At 45.9% G+C, this 13,010-nt stretch overlaps 1 protein-coding gene across 1 annotated transcript; it reads left to right on the top strand.

Annotated features, from left to right (window-relative positions):
* Nucleotides 1-48: 48 nt before the first annotated feature.
* Nucleotides 49-12,807, top strand: LOC120299826 (ras and Rab interactor 2-like; the record flags this gene model as incomplete). Its single annotated transcript, XM_039325055.1, has 7 exons — nucleotides 49-1,929; nucleotides 2,662-2,814; nucleotides 4,466-4,607; nucleotides 6,379-6,487; nucleotides 10,694-10,769; nucleotides 12,238-12,326; nucleotides 12,478-12,807. Coding segments are annotated over exons 2-7 (799 nt in total), but the record flags the coding sequence as incomplete, so codon positions are not given.
* Nucleotides 12,808-13,010: the final 203 nt, after the last annotated feature.

Here is a 13,010-nt window from a genome sequence, read left to right as displayed (position 1 = left end):
TTTGGGAGCTGAAATCCACGAGTCATAAAAGAGCCAAGGTTGCTTATCCCCGGTCTAGTTGCTAGCATAAGTAAGGGCTTCACATATAAAGAGCTTGGTTTTATGTGCCAATGTTTACATGTTATATACTATTTTTTTTTAAAAAAAAAACCTGGATTATAATAGAAATTTGCAAAAGCATTCCCAGTTTGGGGGGAAAAAAACAAAACCCAAAGACCGTAGTTGGGCAACTCTTTTCTTAGATCAATTGAACTGTTACTAAAAGGTGTACGAGTTTCTAAAGATCTCTAGAAATAGGCTAAAGATTTGAAAAAAGAAAACGGGAAATTGCTTTTTAAAACACTTTTCACTTTGGAAGCATCACCGACTCCTTGAGCTTTTGTGCTAATCGCCTTCAGCGTTTCTCAATCTCAGCCTCTTTCAGATGCGTGGACTTCCCTTCCCAGAAATCCCCAGGTAGCCTAGACACACAGAGTTGCTGAGACTGACTTAAGACTTCTCTGAAGTTCATCTACCTGCCTCAGTTTTACCTTAAGGGAGTTTCTGCCCAAACTAATCTTCCTTCTTGCCTTTCAGCTTCACACAGCCGTGAGGTTTTCTTCCAGAATTCTTTCTCCTGGTGCATCATGAATCTGTTGATCTAAGGCTGGTGGCTCTGTTGGAAGGCTTTGGAAAACAAAAAAAGAAATCTTAAATTCAAGAAGGGGAAGGCACTTGAAAACTACGAAGCAGGATGGTATTGTGTCACCTCTTAGTACTGGAGGCCATTGCTGAGAAGCGTATGTGGTGCGTTCATTTGTGAGCTTCTCAGAAGCAGCTGGTTGGCCACCGAAGAGCAAGAGAGGAACCTGGATTAAATTAGGTGTCTTTTCTGATCCAGCATGTCTGCTCAAATGTTTTTCTAATGGAGGCTTTACGGCCCACTTTTATTTTCTCTTTAGCTGCCTTTCTTTGAAGTGAATGGCGGAAGCCCCAGAGCCACGTGAAGGCAATTGGTGGAGGTGTCAACCACATCCCTGCCTTTGTCTCCCACAGCTGAAGTGCGTCAGCCCCTGCCTTTCTTCACTCACCTTTTGCTGATCCGTGAGTGGCCGCTGGCATAGAGATTTCGTAACTGGCATTTCACCTTTCTGCCTGCCCGCCGCAAGGTAAGATGATCTTCTAACTGTTGAGGCGGGCATTTTGAGCAGAACTGCGGGCTTCAATTCCAAACAGGCAGGTTAAGGCAGGCTTGAGGAGAAAAGATTTACTTATCCCTACAAGCCTCAGGGAAGCTAACCCAAATCTCTTTAGGTAAAATCCTATTTCGGGGGAATGAATGCTGGACTTATTGTGGCGTTCTTTGAGTTGGCTTGTTTTCTTGCAGATGTTTCATTATCCAAAGTAGGTAACATCAGCAGTGCTGATGACGCTACCTAGTTTGGGCGATGAAACATCTGCAAGAAAGCAACCAAGCTCAGAGAGCACCAAGGACCCTGTCATTTCAGCCTGAGCTACAAAATATTCCCCTTTGCTGGATTTATTGCCTGCTGCTAAAGCTTTTCGGGGGCCTCGGCTTGTTTGTTGGAAGCGATCGTGGGGCCTCAAACCACCTTTTTGGGATGCAGATATTCAAAGGCACCTAGAACTTTGCGGTACGTGTGGGAGGAAGGCCAGAAATGACTGTTGGCACAACGGCATGGATGCGTTTGGCGTTTTGCTGAGCCCTGGCTTCTGCAGGCAGGATGTTTGCCTTCCTTTCAGAGCTGAGCATCGACTCTGTCCGCCATTTTGCCTGCTGACAGAGGCACGTGGGCGTGGGTCTCCCTTGCAGCCGGATCTGCTCTGAGCTACTAAGGCAGCCGTTGAAGAGGAAGAGGCCGTTTGGAAGGGAAAACGTCCTTCTGAAGCACCTTCCCTGGACCCTGAACATCTTTCATTTAGATGTAGGTGTGTGCGTATGATTAATTCTCCGAACGGTGGGAGCTTTCAAGAGGGTGGGGCTTATGGGGTTAATTCCCTGTGGATGGAGGCCAGGAGGCATCTATTATCCGTTATATTTATTTATTTATTTATAAGACTTATATACCGCTTTAAGTATATGTATATGATTAATATGTATTGACACATACATTGGTGGTTTCAAATAGAATTAAGGGTCCTTGGTGCTCTCCGAACTTGGTTGTTTTCATTTCATTACTCAAACTAGTAACAGACCCCTTGATGTGGCCTAGTTGGGTAAGGAAACATCTGCAAGAAAACCACCAAGCTTGGAGAGCATGAAGGACCCCACTGTCCTCCTCCTCCCCCCCACACACACACTTTCTTCTAGCACTGATGATGTTCCCTCGCTTGGTTCATGAAACATCTGCAAGCTCAGAGAGGGACTAGGACCCTTCATTTCAACCCTGAACTACAAATACTCTACTGATCCGTGGAATTCTTTAGTCATGGCAGATGGGCTTTTGGAGAGCAAGTTTTACTGCATCCTATGAGAGCAAATTACTTATTGACTTGTCCCATTCGTATAGCCGCCCCCATCTCACAAATATCAACCTCTTTCATCAGGTCATTGTTTAGTTGACCTGGGTCACGGACAAGTCTTTCACCGCTGCTATCTTTTCCCCACCTGTGGAAACCTGGGGCCCAGATTCATCTCTCTGACGTCTTCTGCTTCTCCAGCAGAACATTCCGAGACCAGCCCTCAAAAGAAAAACAGGCTGGAAAGTTGGATCGGGAGAAGAGGACTTGCTGATTAACCGGAGTCTCATGGGAATGAGCAATGATGGAGATCATGGTTGACGCCAGCAAAGAGCACATGGGAGCAGGCTCAGGGTAAGGAGAGGGTCTGCGTGCACGTCTGGGTCAAGAAAGAGGCATGCCTGTCTGCCCAGTTGGTTATGTGGAGAGCTTGTAGTCCGGTGTTTCTCAACCTCAACAACTTTGCAGATGTGTGGACTTCAGCTCCTAGAATTCCTGGAAGGAGAAAGGGGAATGCTGGGAGTTGAAGTCCGTACAAAGCCAAGGGTAGGACATCCAAGGAGAGTCTTGTGTCACTTCTAAACCTGCCACGTTCGACCTGGTGTAGTGTCTGGCTCAAAAGCTGCTCTAATCTCAGTTCAGGACTAAATTTTGGCTGGACTCTCCATAGGAGGTGGGGCTACCACCCATTGGACGGCCAGGGAGTTCTGCTGACAGCTTTTTTTAAGCCATTTGCCTATCCCAGGAAAAAGCCAGATGGCATCTATTGGGTTGACTTCCTCGGCTGCATTGAATTTATTTATTTGGAAAATGTATATTGCCTCATACTCGCTCACGGCAGCTTACAGGAAATAAAAATACAATATAAAAGAAATAAAAAATATTTTTTTAGAAATGAAAGTAATAAAACCAAGGTTTTGAACAAGAGATTGGACAACCATTTGTCTGAAATGGTGTAGGGTTTCCTGCCTGAGCAGGGGGTGGACTAGTAGACCTCCCAGGTCCCTTCCGATTCTTTTATTCTGTTATACTGTTTCATTGAATAAATTAAGTGTTGGCCGGTTCACACCATCAGCTGAGCCGTCAACTCTGCTTTAACAATGGCAGAAGCTGGGCTGGTTTAATAAGGTCAACCCCTGCTGGGACTCGAGTGGGACCTTGTGCAAATCCCACCTATGATCAAAATTGATGTATTCCATCCTCTAGTATATTATAACTCAACATTAAGAAAACCAAAATCATGGCATCCGGCCCTCTCAATTCCTGGCAAATAGATGGGGAAGAAATGGATGTAGTGACAGATTTTATTTTTCTGGGCTCCAAGATCACCTCAGATGGGGACTGCAGCCAAGAAATTAAAAGACGCTTGCTCCTGGGGAGGAAAGCTATGGCAAATCTAGACAGCATTCTAAAAAGCCAGACATCACCCTGCCAACAAAAGTACATATAGTCAAGGCCATGGTTTTTTCCCAGTTGCAATGTATGGCTGAGAAAGTTGGACCATAAGAAAGGCTGAGCGCCAAAGAATGGAGGCCTTTGAACTCTGTGCTGGAGAGAACTCCTGCGAGTCCCTTGGACTGCAAGGCGATCCAACCGGTCAGTCCTAGAAGAGATCAACCCCGTCTGCTTCTTTAGAGGCCAAATCCTGAGTTGAACTCAAATACTTTGGCCACCTAATGAGAAGGAAGGACTCACGGGAGAAGAGCCTAATGCTGGGAAAGATGGAGGGCAAGAGAAGAAGGGGACGACAGAGAATGAGATGGCTGGATGGAGTCACTGAAGCAGGAGGGGTGAATTTAAATGGACTCCAGAAGATGGTAGAGGACAGGAAGGCCTGGAGGAACATTGTCCATGGGGTCGCGATGGGTCGGACACGACTTCGCAATTAACAACAACAACAAAGTATATTATATTAAAAGTAGCATATGAGACCGGAGTTATTTTGGCAGCAAAAAGCCAACCGGCCCGCCTTCGGCTTCTTTTCTTTGCCTTTTCTCTTTTGTAGGTCAGAGAAGACGGTGGGGTTTGGAGAACCCAGCCATCGCACCCCACTTCTGGAAAGGCTGTCGGCCACGAGGGGCATTTGGGAGCTTCTGGATGTCCAGCCAGAGCAAGTCAAGAAGCTGCTCTCGCCGCACCAACGGGGGGTGAGTGACCCTTTTTTAGAAGTTTTTCGAAAACCCAGGTTTTCTTTCCTGCAAAACTGAGGACTCTGTGGATTTGTTGGGATTGGGCCAATTGCGTCCTCTGTACAGGTAGTCCTCTACTTACGACCACCGTGGAGCCTAGAATTTCCATGGCTAAGCGAGGCATTTGTTAAGTTGAGTTTCGCCCGTTTTCTGACCTTTCTTGCCACAGTCACTAAGTGAACCACTGCAGTTGTTAAAATTAGTAACAGGGTGGTTAAGTGAATCTGGCTCTCCCCTTGATTGACGTTTGCTGGCCAGAAGGTCGCAGAAAAGGGGACTACGTGACGCCAGGACACTGCAGCCGTCTTAAGTGACCGAATTTTGATCACACGGCTGGGGATGCACAAAAAAAAGTCATAAGTCCCTTTTTTCAAGTGCTCCTGTAACTTTGAACGGCCATTAAATCAATGGTGGTAAGTCAAGGCCTACCTGTTCCTGAGTTTACTTGCCAGACCTGATTTGTGGCTTCTAGTACACAGGGTTGAAAGGGTAGGAAAGTAAATTAAATCTCACTAACATCTCCTGTAGGTGTAATCCTTCAATTACAACCCGCCCTATATCTGTTGGATTACCCTTCCCATCCTCCCCTAGTTACGAATGGCAGTTGATGATTGAGGGGGGATGATAGGTTGCTTTGTCCCAAAGGTGCTTTTTCAAGAGACAACTGGACTTTCTGGTTTTTCTTTGCTTCTTAGCCAAGAAGCTTCTTCAGCTCTGATTGGATGGTGAGGAATGGAAGGATTTATACTCCTTGCAGAGAGGATAGACAGACAGACAGACAGATAGACAGACAGATAGATAATCTTTATTGTCAGATAGATGGATGGATGGATGAATGGATGGATGGATGGATGGATGGATGGATGGATGGATAGATAGATAGATAGATAGATAGATAGATAGATAGATAGATAGATAGATAGATAGATAGATAGATTAGATAGGTGGGTGGGTGGGTGGGTGGGTGGGTGGATGGATAGATAGATAGATAGATAGATAGATAGATAGATAGATAGATAGATAGATAGATAGATAGATAGATAGATAGATAGATAGATAGATAGATAGATAGATAGATAGGCAGGCAGGCAGGCAGGCAGGCAGGCAGGCAGGCAGGCAGACAGACAGACAGATAACCTTTATTGTCAGGTAGGTGGGTAGGTAGGTAGGTAGCTAGATAGATAGATAGACAGACAGACAGACAGACAGACAGACAGACAACCTTTATTGTCAGATAGAATAGATAGACAGACAGACATACTTTATTGTCATTTTTTACTGTGAGCACAAAGGCACACATTAAAAATGAAATTTAGTTGCTTGCTCTCAAAGTGTACACATGTATAACACGCATTTAAACAGACTATGTGCAACATATGTAGAGACCTGCACCCTTACATATTAGTAACATATAAAGATTAATCACTGTCCATCTTGAATAGAGGGAATAGAGGGAAGACAGCACTCCCACATCCCCCATTCTTTTGGTTTTTGGCTTCCTGTTTAATCCTCTTAATTTTAATCACTTGGTATCGTCGTTTTTACCTTTTTATTATATTTTAAGCCTCCCAGAGTGGCTGTCACAGGGAGATGGGTTGCATAAATGTTTAACGAATATAAATCCTACTGAAAGGGTGAGAGAAATGGGTGTTTAGGAGAATGGGTGATAGTTTCGTTGTGTGATGTGATTTTCCAGCCACCCTGCTGTCTCCATTTTCACCTCTTCCAGTCATTCATCGTTGCTACCAATGGGAATGACGCCGTCAAGACACTTTACCTCCGGTTACCGGAAAGTGACAATAAGGTTGTTGGCCTTTTCCCTCTTGAAGACACTCCAGGTGAGTCGCTTTCGTACTTGAGCCTTCTATCCCTGGGAGGTGAACACGGACACGTGACACTCCCGTGGAACGATACAGCATTAAGCTGCATTTTCAAACCAGTGCGAAAAATATATTCAGACCGTCTTAACGTTAGAAGAGAATCTTCGCAGCTCAAGGTTGAACTGAGGGGTCCTTGGTGCTCTCTGAGCTGGGTGGTTTCCTTGCAGATGTTTCGTGACCCAACTAGGTAAAACATCTTCAATGCTAGAAAGGGGGGGGGAAGTTGTGAAGGGGAGGAGGAGGACTGTGGGTCTTTAGTGCGCTCTCTGCGCTTGATTCTTTTCTTGCAGATGTTTCACTACCTAACTAGTTAGAACAGGGGTTCTCAACCTTGGCAACTTTAAGACTTGTGGACTGGCTGAGGAATTCTGGGAGTTGAAGTCCACAAGTCTTAAAGTTGCCACGGTTGAGAACCCCTGAGCTAGAATTATCAGTGTTATAAGAGAGTGGGTTTATGGGGAGGAGGAGGAGATGACTGTGGGGTCCTTGGTGCTCTCTATGCTCGGCTGTTTCCTTGCAGACGTTTCATGACCCAACTAAGGAACATCTTCAGTGCTAGAAAGGAGGGTGGTTGTGAGGAGGAGGAGGAGGAGGAGACAACTGTGGGGTCCTTGGTGCTTTCTGAGCTTGGTAGTTTTTGCAAATACTTCATTATCCACCCTGGGAACATATTCAATGCTAGAAAGCAGGGGGGGTTGTGAGGAGGAGGGGGGAGGAGGAGGAGGTGGACTGTGGAGTCCTTGGTGTTCTCTGAGCTTGGTGGTTTTGTTGCAGACGTTTCATGACCCAACTAGGTATCATCATCAGTGCTAGAAGAGAGCATATTTATGGGGAGGAGGAGGAGACTGTGGTGTCCTTCGTGCTTTCCGAGCTTGGTGGGTTTTTGCAGACCTTTCATTATCCAACCAGGGAACATCTTCAGTGCTAGAAGGAAGGGGGGTTGAGAAGTGGGGGAGAAAGAGGAAGAAGAGGAGGAGGAGGAGAACTGTGGGGTCTTTGGTGCTTTCTGAGCTTGGTAGTTTTCTTGCAGACCTTTCATTACCAAACTAGGCAACGTCACCCCACTGATGATGTTACCTGGTGTGGTGAGGAAACGTCTGCAGCAAAACTACCACGCTGAGCGAGCACCAGGGACCCCACCGTCCTAACCCTTTATGACGGAAAGACTTTGGGGTTTCTTTCCCACGAGGAGGCTGCACGAATGAACCCTCTGAATCCGCCTTCAGCTTTTGGGGTTCTCGAGCTAAGACACGCAGAGGAGAAGCCAGGAGACCTTCCTTTCCCTTCTCTGACAGCCCCCCAGAATTTCACTTCCCTGCTCGATTTCACGACGAGAATCAGAAGGGTGGGAAAATAGGAAACGTCCACGCTTGAACTACTTCCTTGCCCCAGTTGCCGGACCTCAACGCTCATCTCGTCTCGTCGGGGGAATTTCAAAACCTCATTTCCTTCTACTTAAAAAAAGGGAAGTAGTTTGGAGAAGCTGGCAAGGGCCAGTTCTCGCAGGGCGCACGCTCGCCTTGGTAACTGGCAGCCTCCATAGATTCTTGACCGAGAGACTGGCCGTTTGGGCTACGTTTTTCCCTCCGTTCCCCAGCTCGGGTTGTTTTATCATCTGCGTTCCCCGTCTCTGGGCTGAACCACAGGTGAGGAATTACTTCCTTGTGCTAAACCGGTGTTTGTTATCCTAGCTTGCTTCTAGGGAAAGCAATGTGCTGAATGTATATAGCTGGTTTCTGTCTCTTTCCTCTCTCTCTTCTGAAGTGGGACAGCTTCTTCCCAGGTAAACTTAAGGCAGTGTTTCCCAAACTTGACAATTTTAAGGCATGTGGATTTCAACTCCCAGAATTCCACAGCCAGCATTGCTGGCTGTGGAATTCTGGGAGTTGAAGTCCACATGCCTTAAAATTGTCAAGTTTGGGAAACACTGACTTAAGGAAATGAACAAAGGAGCGAAGCCACTTTCTCATCAAGAGGAAGAAAGGCGGGGGGTCCACGTCAGGGTGAGGGGGGGGGTCTACTTTAACATTTAACAAATGTCTCGCTTAGCAACATCAATTTTGGGCCCTCTTGTGATCGTAGTGCTAGAACTATAAATCATGCTGGGAAATTGAATCCTGGAAGAATCAGGACAGAGAAAAGGGGAAAACATATATTTTTTTTTTTACACAATGCACAATTAAGCTTTGGAATTTGTGATTCTGAGATGCGGGGCTGGGGACCAGTTTATCTGGCTTTTAAAAAGGGAGTAATTTGTAGAATTCCCGGAGAATAACAGCTCTTGATCTTGATGGCCTTGGGACTGTCCCTGAAGGCCATCTGGAGGGAGATGAGCAGGTTGGTTGACCGCTGTAAGAACAGGCTACTGGATTAGCTAATAGGCTAAAGAGCTGATCGTGTCGATTTATGTTCTCAAAGCTATTTTATTTTACATGCAGTATTCAGCTGTTTATGCCATCCACCATCAAAAGGCCCTTGACGTTGTAGATTTTAAACTATTTTAATATTTATTGGAAAGCTTACACTATAGCAGGGGCTCTCAACCTTGGCCACTTTAAGACTTGTGGACTTCAACTCCCAGAATTCAATTCAGCAAAGCTGGCTGAGGAATTCTGGGAGTTGAAGTCCACAAGTCTTAAAGTGGCCAAGGTTCAGAACCCCTGCACTATAGCTTCTGTGTTTCTTGCCTCGATATAGAAGGAAATCTTGATACTTTCAAAAGAAGAGGCTCTTGGCCTATGAAAAACAGAGTTTTCAAGATCCTCATCCCTCCCCTGGAGGAAGGAAGTACATGGAGAACATACACCAAAACATAGAATCAGAATCTTAAGGCTGGACGGGACCTTTGGAGGTCTGCTAGTCCAACCCCCCCTGCTCAAGGCAGGAGTCCCTTATTTCATCCCAGACAAAGGGTTGTGCAGTCTTTTCTTGAAAGCCTCCAGTGATTGCAGCACCCACAACTTCTGCAGGCAAGCTCTTGCATTGACTAACCGTTCTCCCTGTCAGGAAATTTCTCCTTAGTTCTAGGCTGGGATCTCCCCCTGACCCAATCCATCCATCCATCCCACTTGGTTCAGCATTTTCTTCCCTGCTGAGGTTGATTAGCTCTTCCTGAGATGATCCGGGCCCTGAGAACCTTTTTTTTTTTTTCCAACCAGAAGCCTCAGGAGTTGAATTTCAGACTTCCTTATGCCCTCCAGAAGTTCTGTTGTGACCTACGGATGTGTCCCAATCAAGCAAGGGAGCTGTTGAGTCAGGCTGTTGGGGCATCCTACAAGTCATTTTGCAGGCTCTTTTCCCCCCCCCCCTCTTCACCTTCAGTTGGAAATTGTGAAGGAAAAAAAAAATGGGAAGAGGTTATTCTGACGATAAAGCACGTGCCCTCCTTAGTAATCGCCAGCCAAAGAGGAACCCTTCCTTTGTTCCCCCCTCCCCCATGGCGATCACCTACAGCAGTGGTTCTCAACCTTTCTAATGCCGCGACCCCATAATACAGTTCCCCATGTTGTGGTGACCCCCAACCACTTATACATCACCGGGTGCCAGGGGCGTGGCCAAAGAAAAGGGGAAAAAATGGCGGACAGCCTTGTTTGGGGACCCCCGTGAAATGGCCGTTCGACCCCAAATGGGGTCCCGATCCCCAGGTGGAGAACCACTGACCTACAGATAGTCCAAAGTTTCTGTCGCTAAGCAAGACAGCTGCTAAGTGGATTTCCACCACCCGTTGTGTGACCTCGCTTGCCACAATTGTTAAGTGAATCACTGCAGTTGTTAAGTAGTACGGTTGTGAAGTGAATCTGGCTTCCCTCTCCCTTTGACTTTGCGTGTCAGAAGGTCGCAAAGGGGGATCACGTGACCCCGGGGACACTGTGACCGTCCTAAATATGAGTCAGTTGCCAAGCGGCTGGATTTTGATCACGTGACCACAGGGATGATGTTGCAACGGTTGTAAGTGGGGAAAATGATCATAAGTCACTTTTAACTTCAGACGATCACTAAACAAATTATTCTTTCTTTCTTTCTTTTTTCCCTTCCTTCCTTCCTTCCTTCCTCCCTCCCTCCCTCCCTCCCTCCCTCCCCCTCTTTCTTTCTTTCTTTCTTTCTTTCTTTCTTTCTTTCTTTCTTTCTTTCTTTCTTTCTTTCTTTCTTTCTTTCTTTCACCAGCAGCCATTCACCTCAAAGGTTCTCAGCTGTACTTCAGAAACCTTTTGGAGCTGATTGGCTTTCATTTTGTGAGCAGGTGAGCACCAGGGAGAGGGAGGTGGTGGTGTTGAAGTGGGCTGGGCTGGGGGGGGGAACCTACGGGTGCTGAATGTGACCTTAATTAATTTGGTAAGCGCCAGATATTTCTGAGATCCAGAGGGAGGCTCCTAGCAGCTGCCCTTTCCCAAATGTTTCATTTCCCTGGAAGACCTTCCCAACTTTTGAATCAAAAGAGGAGGTTTAGGCATCTCAGACCACACCCCCCCAAATAGGCTAGGAGCCCCCCACTTTAAAACAGCCGCCATGGTGCAAAGTTTTAATCTTTAAGGGCTCGTTTTAACTTTTCAACCCCTTAACTGTTTTTTGTTGGTTTCTATCATTTGTAAGCCACCCAGAGTCCCCTTGTATAGGAGATGGGCAGCATAGAATTTTTTTAAAAAAATTTTTTTTTATTATTTTTCACCATACACCCAAACAAACTTAAAATACATAAACATAAATCTTTTCTTTTAACAGAACATTTTAAGCATTCTTTACATCTTACTTACATTTTATGTACATCAGTAATTATGTCTTTTCCTTTCTCTGTTCTAGCCAATTATAACATTTATTCCAAATTTCATAAAATTCTGTCGCCTCCTTGTCTTTTAATTCTAACGTGAGTTTATTCATTTCTGCGCATTCCAAGATTTGGTACATAATCATATCATTTATGGGAATATTTTCACGCTTCCAGCATTGAGCATATGCTATACGAGCTGCAGTCAATATGTATATAATGATATCTTGGAGTTGTTTTTCCATCTTTAAATTTATTATGCCCAAAAGAAATAATTCTGGTTTAAAATCCATTTGTATCTCCGTTATCTCCTGTATCCAATCTCTTATTCGTTCCCAACAATTTTTTGCTTTGGGGCACAGCCACCACATGTGATAAAATGTTCCTTCTCTGATTTTACATTTCCAACACTTCGGGTCTATATTTTTATACATTTCAGCCAATCTCGCCGGTGTTAAATGCCATCTGTAAATCATTTTATATTGATTCTCTCTGTATGCAGTTGATAGCGTCAATTTGCAATTTATTTATTTATTTATTTATTTATGAGACTTATGTACCGCTTTAAGTGCAAGCACTCTCTAAGCGGTGTACACCAGTAAGCAATGTATATATATATATATATATATTTACATTGCCCCCAACAATCTGGGTCCTCATTTTACCTACCCCGGAAGGATGGAAGGCTGAGGCAACCTTGAGCCGGTGAGATTTGAACCGCTGACCTGCTGAACACAGTCAGCTAAAGTGGCCTGCAGTACTGCACTCTAACTGATTATGTTCCATCATCTTTCCCAGTCCTCTAAATTTATATTTCGCCCCACATTTCGGGCAGCGTAGAAATTTAACGGATAACTGAAGAATAAATAACGGGGGAAAGGCAGCACAGAAGACCTGCCTTGAGCCAAGAGCGGGTGTCGTTTTTGTAACTCTGCTTCTCTTCCAGGGATATCCTGCCCTGTTTGCTCAGGGTCCCCCATGTCCTTCAGCTTCCCGGCAGAGCTGATTTAGATGCAGTTGCCACCTTGGGCGCAAGTGAGTGAGAATACCCCCCCAGTCCGCTCTGGTATTTGGGGAGAGTTTGCCGATTCGGGTGGCTTAAGGAGAACCCCACCTTCCCCAAAGAGCCCCTGTTCTCCCCTGTTCTCCATTTCCTGTTTTTTGTTTCCCCCCCCCCCATCCACAGCATTCTGGGCGATGCCTCTTCATCCCGCCAACGGCCTGGCCTCAGACGAAGCAGAAGCCAGCGGCATGGAACCCAAGGGGGACCTTCTGAAGTCCAAGCAGCCCTCTTGCTCCATCCGCGTGACGTCCGAGGACGCCGCCCTCTGCATCGTGAACCCGCTCTTCCTTTCCGTGCACAGCGACATCGAGTGGCTCGACCTGGCCCCCGGCCTGTACCACTCGAGAGGCAGGGGGGGATCCCTGCGCCTCGCCAATGGCTCGGCAAGGCCAGAAGCCCCAGTTGGTCTGGAGCATCTCAAGTCTCAGGAAGAGGAAGAGAAGGTGGGGAAAGGTAAGATTCGGGCAGCTGTCCGGGTTGTTGGTATAAAGATAATAGTAGTAGTAGTAGTAGTAATAATAATAATAACAATAACAATAATAATAATAATGCTCCTTGAGAGCACTGTTTACCAACAGAAGAGAATCTTTGTAGCTCAGGGTCGAACTGTGAGGCCTCTGGTGCTCTCTGAGCTGGGTGGTTGTCTTGCAGACGTT

The sequence above is a fragment of the Crotalus tigris genome, unplaced genomic scaffold (genome assembly GCF_016545835.1).
Source record: "Crotalus tigris isolate CLP2741 ecotype Arizona unplaced genomic scaffold, ASM1654583v1 scf7180000024316.1084291, whole genome shotgun sequence".
In the NCBI taxonomy this organism is placed as follows: domain Eukaryota; kingdom Metazoa; phylum Chordata; class Lepidosauria; order Squamata; family Viperidae; genus Crotalus; species Crotalus tigris.
Note: the sequence above shows the minus strand (reverse complement) of the source record. Positions and strands in the feature narration are given on the sequence as shown.